A 12,472-nucleotide genomic window follows, 5' to 3' on the forward strand; every position below is an offset into this window, starting at 1 on the left:
AGTCACTTAAACTTCTTTGTGGCTCAGTTTCCTCAACTGCAAAATAGGGATTAAATACCTGTTCTCCCTCCTGCTTAGATTGTGAGCCCGACATGGGAGAGGGACCATGTCCCACCTCATTAACTTCTACCTACCCTAGCACTAGCAAAAAACAAAATGAAACAAATAAAGGATCAGAAGACATGATTCCTGCTCAAGGGGAGCTTTTAGCCTAGTTACAAATTGGGGAAATAAATTGCAGGGTATAAGGATATGTACATAAGTGCTGTGGAACTGAGGGAGGGGTGGATATCAACTGCTTAGAGGGTTCAGACTGTAGACTGTAAGCATCTTGAGGGAAGAGATCAGTTCTACCAACTCTATTGCGTTATACTTTCCTCCGTGGGCAGCATATAGCACAGGGAACCTGGTGAACAAAGCCAAAAAGCATGACACGGTTCACTAATCACCGTTAGTTACGGGCTAACTTGGAAGGCATTTTTCCAGACTTGCTATGAGACCGTCGCTTCCATTAATCCCGCAGAGCTGACGTTCTGCAGGATTGATGCCTGATACCAAATGGGAAGAGAGAAGAAGCGTCCTAACCGCCTGCCAAGAGGGGGCTTCGGGAGCGGTGCCCTCACCATCATCAGCAGCCTCAACGATGGCCTTGTAGGTGTTGTTTCTGACAAACTGGACGTCTTCTCTGTCCAAGAGGGCCCTCGTGGTGATGTCACCGCTCTCCGGGTGGATTGCCAGCCATCCCGCAGGGTCGCTCACGATGCGATAGCTGGAGGACAGAGAACAGGGTCTTACTGTGTGCAAAGTACTTGATTAAGAGTCCAGTATACAATGTAATAATAGTAATATTTGTTAAGCATTTACCATGTGCCAAGCACCGTCCTAAGCACTGGGATGGATACAAGAAAATCAGGTTGGACACAGTTCCTGTCCCACTAGGGGCTCACAGTCTCAATCCCCATTTTGCAGATGAGGTAACTGAGCCATAGAGAAGTGAAGTGCCTTGCCCAAAGCCACAAAGCAGACAAGTGGCGGAGCCGGGAATAGAACCCATGACCTTCTGACTCCCAGGCCCGTGCTCTATCCACTATGTCATACTGCTTCCCCAAAGCAATAAGCAGACACATTCCCTGCTTATAATGAACTTACAGTCCAGAGGGGGAGATGGACATTAATACAAATAAATTACACAGCACTTATGGGTCTGGGAGTGGGGAATGAATAAAGAGAACAAGTCAGGATGCTGCAGAAGGGTTGGAGAAGAGGAAAAGTCAGGGAAGGCCTTTTGAAAGAGATGTGCCTTCAGTAAGGCTTTGAAAGTGGGGGCGAGTAATTGTCAGATATGAGGAGGGGCATTCCAGGACAGAGGCAGTAAGAGAGAGAGAGATCATGCCTGGGAATCAAAAAGACCCTAAGGCTCAGGGCCCATGGCCCTAGGGCAATCCCGTAGCATTGCTGGGCCTCACTCCTCCCCTTCTGTCGATCGGCTAGGCTGAGGTGGACAGATGAGGAGATTGGTCTCAACTGACCCCTGCCTGTTTTCCACTTTCCAAAACCTAATCAGCAGCCCAAGGGAAGACAAATAACTCCAAATCACCATTAAATGCCATCATTCTCTAGTGTCCAAAAGGGGGCGCTAATCTGCTTCTGTATGGACCATCTCTCCCTTCCAGATGGCCCTTTTGGCCAGACTAATAATAATAATAATATTGTTGGTATTTGTTAAGCGCCTACTATGTGCCGAGCACTGTTCTAAGCGCTGGGATAGATACAGGGAAATCAGGTTGTCCCACATGAGGCTCACAGTCTTAATCCCCATTTTACAGATGAGGTAACTGAGGCACCGAGAAGTTAAGTGACTTGCCCACAGTCACACAGCCGACAAGTGGCGGATCTGGGATTTGAACCCATGACCTCTGACTCCCAAGCCCGTGCTCTTTTCCACTGAGCTTTGCTGTTTCTCTAGACTACTGGCCAAACTCTCAGACACAGGCTGACGCACACCACCACCACCGGACAGGTCCCACCACATATAGTTTTGAAGTCTGATAGGATCATTAAATTAGTTGATGATCAAGGGCGCACTCAGTTCTCCCATACCGTGTGCTTTCCCTGTAAGAGAAACAGGGTAGACTACTGGATAGGCCACTTAATGATGGCATTTTGTTAAGCACTTATGTGCCAAGCACTGTTCCTAAGCACTGGAGTAGATACAAGGTAATCGGGTTGTCCCACATGGGGCCATGGGACAGTCTTCATCCCCATTTTACAGATGAGGTAACTGAGGCCCAGAGAAGTGAAGTGACTTGCCCAAAGTCACACAGTTGATTAGTGGCAGAGCCGGGATTAGAACCCACCACCTCTGACTTTCAATCCCGGGCTCTTTCCATTAAGCCACACTGTTTATTATTACTACTACTTCTACTACTAATAATGATGATAAAAAAAGTCACAGGGGGTAACCTGAAGGCAGGCCAGAGGGTCCTAGCTCTCCCCCTGGGTGGGAGCACAGACCCCAGGGATGGCCTCTCCGGGGGAATTGTCGGGGTGAAGGGACTGGTGTTGGGGTGCTAAGCTCAGCTTGCTGAACTGGGTTACATTCCACTGGGAGTCCTGGGACCTGTAAGCTGATTTGTTGTGGGCAGGGAACGTGTCTACCAGCTCTGTTGTATCGTACTCCCCCAAGCACTAAGTACAGTGCTCTGCACACAGTAAGGGCTCCATAAATACCATTGATTGAGGCGTGGCCATGGCCGCCCAGTCCCAGGGAGCCTTGCTTTACCTGAGCTTCTGATTCTGCCGCTTGTCTGGGTCCCGAGCGGGGTAGGAGCTGATTCTGGTTCCCACGGGTACATCCTCTGGGACGGCCTCTGCCTTGGTGGGTGGGAGGAAGACAGGAGGCTCATTCAAGTCCCGCACCACGACGGTCACGGTGGCGGTGGAGGTCGGGAGATTCACCACGAAGGGAATCTCATTGGTCACTTCGATGTGCAGCGTGAACTGGTTCTTGGTTTCAAAGTCTAAAGCCTGGTGGGAAGAAGAGAATGAACCCTGAATTCGGTGAGGTGTTCCAGGTCCCTGAGAGCCTCCAATTTCCCCGGCTTCTTCCTAGTTCTGTTGAGGGGCTGGTGAGCAGCCAGAGTCCTGGATGCAGTGGTCTCCACCTAACTGTGGTTGGGCTCACTATGTGTCAAGCATTGTACTAAGCACTGGGGTAGATATAAAATAATCAAGTGTTACATGGGGCTTACAGTCTAAGGAAGGAGAAGACAGCGTGCCCTAGTGGATAAAGCACGGGCTTGGGAGTCAGAAGGACCTGGATTCTAATCTCAGCTCTGTAGCTTGTCTGCTCTGTGATCTTGAGCAAGTCACTTCACTTCTCTGTGCTTCGGTAACCTCATCTGTAAAATGGGGATTAAGACTATGAGCCCCATGAGGGACAGACTGTGTCCCCTGATTAGCTTGTATCTATTCCAGCGTTTAGTACAGTGCCTGGCACAAAGTAAGCATTTAATACCATTAAAAAAAATCCCCATTTTGCACACAAGGGGACTGAGACTCAGAGAAGTTAAGTGACTTGCACAAGGTCACACAAAAGGTAAGGGGCAGAGTGGGGATTAGAACCCAAGTCCTCCTCTGAACCACCTTACAACTGTGTCTGGATTCTGTTTGAAGGGCTCAACTGACCCATCCTACCCCACCGCCCCAGTAACTCCCTTCTGCTTAGCCAAGGGACCAAAACACACTCCAAGACCAGGCTGATTGGCGGGGGGGAAGGAGGAGGGAGGGGCCTTTTCTCGCCCAAATTTTGAGTGCACCCCAGCAGCACCACAACACACAACGGGGTTCACAGATTGCTTGGTAGCAGGTGATTTACAATCCCTGTCTTCCCCATGACTCTTTTGAGATCACCAATTTTATCACTTCCAAACCTACCCACCGCACACCCACCTTCTTGGTTGTTACGATGCCATCGTTGCTTTTCAGATCAGTGGTTACGGCAAAGTGGCCTCCCTCATCCCCTCGCACGATCTGATACACGGCGTTCCACGCTGGGCTGCCAGGGGCGTCGGCATCCGTCACACTGAGTCGCTCGACTTCATACCCCGCTTGGTTTTCCGGCACCTCTGTGCTGTACTGCAGTGGCAGACCAAGCAAAATGCATTTTCGGGCAGCAAGAATGACTCTTTCAGGGGCCCGGGGGCTCCGATTCCAGGGAAGCCACTTCGGGGAACAGCCGGCCAATATGGCATCTAACCAAGCTCTCCATGGTAGCCCCGAGCTGGAGGGAAAGGTGAGCGTGGGACAGAGGCACCGGGCCTAATGGGGATGGGGGGAGGTTTGGGAGGAGCAGCAACCTAAGGGGTAGCTATGGGAGCTGAGTTGGAGTAAGGTGCTTTGCTGGGGTTCGAAAAGGGCTTTAGGGTCCTCCGATGCACTGGCCACTTGGGAGACAACTAACCCCAAGTCTCCAGGCAGCTGCATGACACCAGTAGCTCCCAATAGCAGCTCTCTACCAGGCCACAAAAGATCATCCTAAATCATTCGTATTTATGGAGCACTTACTGTGTACAAAGCACTGTACTAAGCGCTTGCGAGAGTACAATGTAAGAGTTGTAAGATGCGTTCCCAGCCCACAAGGAGCTTACAAGACCTCTAAATTGGCCCCGGTTTACCTTTAAATCCCATTATGGAGATAGTTAGATGATCTCCAGGCAAATGTCACCCTCCATGCCTTCCCCCACATGCACATCGCCCAAAGAAAAGACCACAGTCTTTCCAGCGCTTAGAACAGTGCGTGGCACATAGTAAGCGCTTAACAAATACCACCATTATTATTACCAGTCACTGAAGGTGAAAAAACGATTACCGTTTGAGGGTCAAAATTGGGCGCGTTGTCATTGGCATCGGTGATTTCTATCATGGCCGATGCCGTGGTGCTTAACCCTGTTCCATTCATGTCGGCGGCCTGGATGGTCAGGTTATACACTGCTACTTTCTGATGGGAGAGAGAAAGGGAGGAAGGACTCAGCAGCTGATGAGGTCTAGGGTTACGGCAATACAGTGGGATCAGATTAAGGAGGCTCAGAGACTGAGCTCTAGGAATGTCACCGGTCTGCTATGTCACCTGCTTTTCCTACCTCTTAGATTGTGAGCCTTGAGTAGGCAGGGGCTGTATCTAGTCTGAAGCAGCGTAGCCCAGAGAGTAGAGCACAGGCCTGTGAGTCAGGAGGACCTGGGTTCTAATCCCAGCTGCATCACTTATGTGGGGCTGGGAGGGGGGAAGAACAAAGGGAATAAGTCAGGGCAATGCAGAGGGAAGTGGGAGAAAAGGAGAAGGGGGGCTTAGTCAGGGAAGGCCTCTTGGAGGAGATGTGCCTTCAATGAGACTTTGAAGCAGGGGAGAGTAGTTGTCTGTCGGATTTGAGGAGGGAGGGCGCTCCAGGACAGAGGCAGGACATGGGCGAGGGGTAGGCGGCGGAATAGACGACATTGTGGCACAGTGAGAAAGTTAGCATTAGAGGAGTGAATTGTGCGGGCTGGGTTGTAGTAGGAGAGTAGCAAGGTGAAGTAGGAGGGGGCAAGGTGCCCCTGACATAGAGGTCAGAAAGTGTTAAGCAGGAAACCGTGTCCCTCACCTCTCTGTCCAGCCCGCTCACAATCAAGCGGATGGTTCCAGTCCCTGGGTCCACTGTAAACATGTGGTCGTGGGGCTCCTTGGGTTCCTGGTTAAGGATGGAGTAAGCGATCACCCCATTGTAGGTGTTGATCTCATCGTCTGCGTCGGTGGCAGACACTCGCATCACAGAGGTGCCTGGTGGAGAAATGTAACGTTAAGAATTGCTTACCAAAACCACCATGGCTTAGCGAGAGAATGACCTCCCAGCTTGACCATTATTCCTTCAGCTGCAATTAGTGGAGTCGACTCACCTGGTGCCAGTGGGGAGTGAGGGTGGGCCCTGAGTTGCCTTTAAGTCTCCTCTAAATGGTAAGCTTATTGTGGGCAGGAAATGTATCTACCAACTCTGTTATACTGTGCTCGCCCAAGAGCTTACTTCAATGAACTGCACCCAGTAAGTGCACAATATAATCGATTGATTGAAATTGGTGGGGTCCATGGGGGACCCAACAAGAGAGAGAAATCAAAAGGGCTCATCCATCGCCAAAAAGAAGTTTAAGAAAAGGGGTAGGGCAGAGGAAGCCAGGCCCAATATTTTATCTTTCAAATGAATTAAAGGAATCTGAAATTCCAAGGAATTAAAGCAAAGTTAGCATCAACATATAAACAAAACAAAGTTAATATCATATAAACAAAAGAAAATTAATAATACAAAAGTTAATATTACCATATAAACAAAACAGTTATCAAACAAAACAAAGATTATCATACAACAAAACATAGTTAATATTATCATATAAACAACACTAAAGGACAAGCGATAAAAATGACCCCAAAATATGTTAGACGGCAGTGCCTGCTTAGTAGAAGAGTTCAAGGGAAGGGACAGTGTCTTTGGCATATTCTGTTGTACAATACTCAGAACATTATGGACGTGCAATGAATATTAGTGGATGAGGAGAGTGAGATCGATTGCCTTACTGTACCTATGACGGGCCTCCTCTAGACTCTTGGGTCTCAAAGGCAGACATGAGGACAGCACGCTACTCACTTCTTATTGGCAAGTAAGAAACGAGCCCCGTAGAGTTCCGAAACAGACACGGGCAAACGTGCCATCTACTGGCTCTGTCGGTGCGGCTTTCTGCCTGTAATTCTGCTCTTGTGGGCCTCATTGGCTCATTCCCTCCCCCAGCCTTCAGGCAGATGTAGGAGGAGGCTAACTCCAGCCACACAGCTTCACTTCTTTGGTTTCCTGGGCCTTGCCCAACATTCCTCTCGCTGAGGCTCCCTGTGACTGCTTGAGAACGGAGGGAAATCTAGCCCAACTGCTGGGCCACCCACTTACCCGGCAATGATCCCTCGATGACGGCCCCTCTGAAGAGGTCCTGAGTAAACTGTGGCCTGTTGTCATTCTGGTCAGTCACAGTGACATATATATCCATCGGTGCCTCCACGGCCTTGCCATTCTCAGACACGGCGTGCCCGTAGAACTGCACGAGAAGAAAATGCCAGGGCTTTAACCAGTTGTCTCCCAACAGTTACTTGAGGTGGGTGAGCCCTGGGAAACCGGGTTGAAGCTGCTGCTCCCAAAACAGAATCCGTGCAGATCCGCAAAGCAACTTACATGGTATCGGTCCCTCTCCTCTCTGTCCAATGGCTGCATTACCATCAACCAACCAGTTTCCTTCATGATGGTAAAGATCCCCTCGGGGGGCCTGTCCGCACCTGGTCCTGTGATACTGTAGAAGATCTTGGAGGATTTGTCCATGTTGGATTTGAGCTGGAAGCAGAGTTGTGAGGATAAAAATATTAATTTTTTAAAAAATTCAATCAATAAGTGACTTGTCTGAAGCAGCTTTATGGCTTGGAAGCAGCAGCCTGTGTTGTCAGGCCCCACCAGGCTGAACAAGTCAGCTTTGGCTCCAGGAAGCCACCCAGCCTTTCTTAGAGCCACCCTGCAGCCCCTGACATCTCCCAAGCAGGAGGAGATGGTGCCATACCTGAGTCAGCTTCAAGGGATAGGGCCCCTTCCCATTTTCAGGAATCGACAATGGAGGGACAACCCATTCCCTCTTTTGCCTCTTCAAACCGTGCCTGGGTGGGGAGAACCTCAGCAACTTTGGGCCCCAGCTTTTTGGGGTCCAGTTTTCCTACAGGAAGAGGGGAAGGCCCATTAATACCAGACATGGAAATGCCACAATCAATCACTGACATTTACTGAGCACATACTGAACTAAGTTAAATGCTTGGGAGAGTACTTAGAAGCAACACAATGGATGGAGGCTTAATGGATGGAGCACAGGCCTTGGAGTCTTGGAGGTCATGGGTTCTAACTCCAGCTCTGCCACTTATCCTCTGTGTGACCTTGGGCAAGTCACTTCATCTCTCTGGGCCTCATGTATCTCATGTGTAAAATGGGGATTGAGACTGTGAGTTCCATGTGGGACAGGAGCTGTATCCAACCTGATTGGCTTGTATCCGCTCCAGGGCTTAGTACAGTGTCTGGCACACAGTAAGAGCTTAACACCAAGATTATTATTATTCATTCATTCAATCATATTTATTGAGCACTGTACTACACACTTGGGACAATCCCTAACCACAATGAGTTCACAGTTTAGAGTAATAATAATTATTATTACAATACAACAGAGTTGGTAGATATGGTCTCTGCCCTCAATAAGCGTTGCCAGTCCGGTCTGCCTTAGGCCCACCCATGACATAACCCCTGACACGTGGCTTTTGAGTTGACCAGTCTCTCTGATTGGGAGTGGGTAACAGTGTGGGAATGCAGGACTGCTGAGCATGTGCGAAGTATTTATCCCTGCCCAGTGATCCCCTTATGCTGCAGAGACCCAGCAGCCTACAGGAGCAACAACAAGTTTGTAACAAGGTTATAGGCTACACTGCACCAGAGGTAGTCAGAGCCAGCTTGAGCCAGGCTGGGTGTTTCTTTTGACATTTCGTGGGCACAGGTTCAGGTGGGAGCTGCACCAGGCTTAACAACCAACAGCAGAGCTGGTGCCCCGGTCAGACGCCGCCCATCACCATGGAGCTGAAATGACCGGGGTAAGCAGGACAGAAAGCCACACCAGTCTCAGTGGAAACAAAGTACATTCAGTCCATCTGCAAGGAGGCATGGACAAGTCGCATCAAGAGGGTGGGTTCTCGAGCCCAGGGAAAAGCTTAGTAAAGGTGGTTGGGCCCCGAAAGGAAGAATCAGGTTGTCTGTTTCCAATACCTCCTTGTGACTCTTCTTGGCCTCATAAAAGTGGTTTGGCTTTGGACCCGAGGAGAAGGAGTTTAGACAAATTCTCTTCCTTTAGCTTAGAGTAGGCCTCGACTTGGCAGGCACATAAAGTGGCGGATGTGACAGTTCACAGAGGGATCATTAGCCTGACCTGGGCCATTTACTTAGTCATTCATTCAACTGTATTTATTAGCGCTTACTGTGTGCAGAGTACTGTATAGCCAAACATTCTCTGTATCATCGCATTGTTCCTCCTACTCGCTATTCTGCAAGAATCTACTCAGAAGTCATGCAGAGCTTCACGTAGATCACTGAGATTTGTGTAGCAAATTTTCCAAGGATCAATGCTTTTTACCTTCTCCAGTGAGGTCTCCTGGCTCTTTAGAGTGACTGCAGTTGAGAATTCCTGGCCAGCAGCATCCCGAGCATATACCGAGAAAGTCCTCTCATAGCCTCCCAGGTCCACCCGGCCATTCACAAGTACCATCCCGCTGCTGGTCACAATGAAGTGATCATCATCTGTGCTCATCTGTACTGCCGCTTGTCCTGGGCAGCTGACCGGAGACACTGGGAAGATTAAAAGAGGAGAGGATTTTAAAGTCCAGGGATTTGGGGCTGGAAGGACCAGAGGGAAAGCAACACATGACCAATCAAGGGCCACTCACAGAATCAACCAATGAGCTAAGCAACAGCCATTGCCTAGTCATGTGACCTTGGGCAGGTCACTTAATTTGCTAAACACCAATAACTTCCAGTTCCAACCACTAAATCCTCCCAGGTTTGCCCTTTGAGCAACCAGATTGCCCCTACTTTCTATTCTTCCGGGACACCAGAACACACCAAACCAAGCTCTGGAGTGCCTGACCTGATGCGGCTTTGTAGAAGCAGCATGGCAAAGTAGATAAGAGCATGGGCCTAGGAGTCAGAAGGTCATGGGTTCTAATCCTGGCTCTGCTACTTGTCTATGGTGTGGCCTTGAGCAAATCACTTAACTTCTCTATAAACTCATCTAAACAACTCATCTGAAAAATAGGGAATGAGACTGTGAGCTCCACCCAACCCGCTCTGCTTGTATCCCCTCCAGTGCTTAGTACAGTACCTGGCACACAGTAAGCGCTTAACACCATAATAATTATAATTTAAAGCAAGAGCAAAGCAAAAGCAACTGCTCCAAAATTTTCCCCATTCAGGAGCAGGAAAGATAAGATGGTCACACAAAAATATCATTCGTATAAAACTCGTAAATTACTGCAGATGATGCACGTTAAAATATTAGCTTCCATAAAGGTGCTATGGGTTGCTGTGTGAGAAGCAGTATGGCCTAGTGGAAAGAACACAGGACAGGGAAAGGGGGAGGGATCAAGAGATCTGGGTTTTAATCCTGATCTGCCTCTTGCCTGCTGTGTGATAGTGGGCAAGTCACTGAGACAGGGACAGGGACTCTGACCTGATCTATTGTATATACTTCAGCACTTAGCACATAGTAAGTGCCTAATAAATATCACTACTATTATTATTCTTGAGTTCTGTGCACAGTTTGTGAAAGTTAGAAATAACTGGAACAGGGTTCTACTAATTCCTTTTTTGGGAGGTAGGGCAGAATGTGCCTTTGGTATAAATTTATGGAAGCCCAGAGTTTTTCTCCTCTGTGACTGCTCCATACTTCACAATGAGGGAGGGTGAGGGGATAGAGGGGAATGCCAAGTGCAGACATATAATGGCCTCTCCCTTACCTTTTCTATCTCTAGTTTGGTGTCTGCCCTCCAGCAGCAGGGACCATTAATGTTTATTGAGCACCTGCTAAGTAGGTTTCCTTCCCCTCCCCCCGCCCCCCCCCAGTACAGCTGTCGCTGTCTCATCTTCTGGAGGTGAGAAGGTGAACTCTGTGTGGGTCAGGGAGTAAGCACTGATGGGGGAGATGGCCCGGTTGAACTGGGGAAGGGATGGGTAATGTTTTCTGAAGAGGGCAGGCTGGATGCCTCTTTGAAGGAAAGGGCTGGCCAGGATTAGTTTAAGATGGTGAGATAGTGATTGACTCAGGCAGTTGTAGCTATATGCCTTCTGACTCTCCAAAGATGGTCAAAGTGAACTTCAAAATGGCACCTATACCAAAGAGCCCTCATCAAGATTGTCACCAACGCCCTCCCTCTTACCATGCAAGCGGCAGCCATTTTTAATTTTTTACAGGGCTCCTCTCCTTCCCCATTTTCCGCCAACAATGGTCCCATTGCCCCCCCAAATAAAGGAATCTACTAAATAGGTCGGTTGGATTTAAGTTGGATTTTATTGCTATTGTTTTTGTCTGTCTGTCTCCCCTGATTAGACTATAAGTCTGTCAATGGGCAGGGACTGTATCTGTTGCCGATTTGTACATTCCAAGTGCTTAGTACAGTGCTCTGCACATAGTAAGCGCTCAATAAATACTACTGAATGAATGAATGAAAGTGTGAGGAGCCATGGGAAGTAGAATAATAGAGAGAAATGGGGTGATAATCTAGGGGAGGGCCTAGAATGGTTGTTTCCATCTTTGATGAGAAGTGTTCTCCAGCTTCCCTGAGCCCCAAGACTGGGACAGAAGCAGACCCAGGAATGACGGGGTCAGTCTCTCTGGAGAAAAGCTCTGGGTTCAGACAGGCTACCATTCAACACCATTCACCGCACCGAGTATCCCCAGTACAGCCATGTCGAAAGAAATCACACTGAACAGGAGGGGCATGGAGGAGGGAGGATGACCCATCCTTCTCTGTCTTGCTGATCTCCCTGCCTCTCCCCACTCCAGTCCTTACTTCACTCTGCTGCCCGGCTCATTTTTCTACAAAAAAGTTCAGTCCATGTTTCCCCACTTCTCCAGTGGTTGTCCATCCACTTCCACAAACAGAAACTCCTTATCATTGGTTTTAAAATACTCAGTCACCTTGTCCTCTCCTACCTCACCTCGCTGCTCTTCTACTACAACCCAGCTTCACTCCTCTTATGCCAACCTACTCATTGTACTTCAGTCTCATCTATCTTGCCTCCAAACTCTTGCCCTTGGCATGGAACACCCTCCCTCTTCATCTCCCACAGACAATTATTCTCCCCACCTTCGAAGTCTTGTTGAAGGCACTTCCCACTCCCTTCTGCATCACTCTAATTTGCTCCCTTTATTCACCTCTCTCAGCCCCACAGCACTTATGTACATATCCATAATTTATTTATATTGTCTTTCTCCCCCTCTAGACTATAAGCTTGTTGGGGACAGGGAGTGTGTCTACCAAGTCTATTGTATGTTATATTGCAGTCTCTCAAGCACTTAGTACAGTGCTCTGCAGACAGTAAGCACTCAATACGATTCATGGGTCTCCATCTCAGCAAAGTCAAGTATCTGAAGCTGGATCCAGACCAACAACTCTTCCACCACCAAACTTTATACTGAAATAGCCACTGCAGCTAAGGCCCAAGGTTGGGGGTTAGGGAGGGGGTGCTGAGTGTGCATGTGAGAGAAAGCAAACCCCAAAACTGGAGAGATTAAGAGGTCTCTTTCAAGGGAACTTCTGTACTCTGCCAACAAGTGGAAAGCTGGGGAGGGACTGGGACACCTAGCCTCTCAATCAATCAATGGT

The 12,472-nt window shown here is 48.8% G+C and overlaps 1 protein-coding gene across 1 annotated transcript in view; it reads right to left on the reverse strand.

The window, feature by feature from the left end:
- Nucleotides 1–12,472, reverse strand: part of CDH3 (cadherin 3) — a 39,434-nt gene that overhangs the window by 6,847 nt on the left and 20,115 nt on the right. The window contains exons 3-11 of the mRNA XM_029076124.2: nucleotides 9,226–9,437; nucleotides 7,621–7,770; nucleotides 7,245–7,400; nucleotides 6,966–7,110; nucleotides 5,640–5,815; nucleotides 4,871–4,999; nucleotides 3,952–4,137; nucleotides 2,783–3,027; nucleotides 624–769 (exon numbers count right to left, since the gene is read on the reverse strand). Of these exons, the coding sequence (XP_028931957.1) occupies nucleotides 624–769; nucleotides 2,783–3,027; nucleotides 3,952–4,137; nucleotides 4,871–4,999; nucleotides 5,640–5,815; nucleotides 6,966–7,110; nucleotides 7,245–7,400; nucleotides 7,621–7,770; nucleotides 9,226–9,437 (1,545 nt within the window). The remainder of the gene's footprint in view (nucleotides 1–623; nucleotides 770–2,782; nucleotides 3,028–3,951; nucleotides 4,138–4,870; nucleotides 5,000–5,639; nucleotides 5,816–6,965; nucleotides 7,111–7,244; nucleotides 7,401–7,620; nucleotides 7,771–9,225; nucleotides 9,438–12,472) is intronic.

The sequence above is a fragment of the Ornithorhynchus anatinus genome, chromosome 11 (assembly GCF_004115215.2).
Source record: "Ornithorhynchus anatinus isolate Pmale09 chromosome 11, mOrnAna1.pri.v4, whole genome shotgun sequence".
In the NCBI taxonomy this organism is placed as follows: Eukaryota; Metazoa; Chordata; class Mammalia; order Monotremata; family Ornithorhynchidae; genus Ornithorhynchus; species Ornithorhynchus anatinus.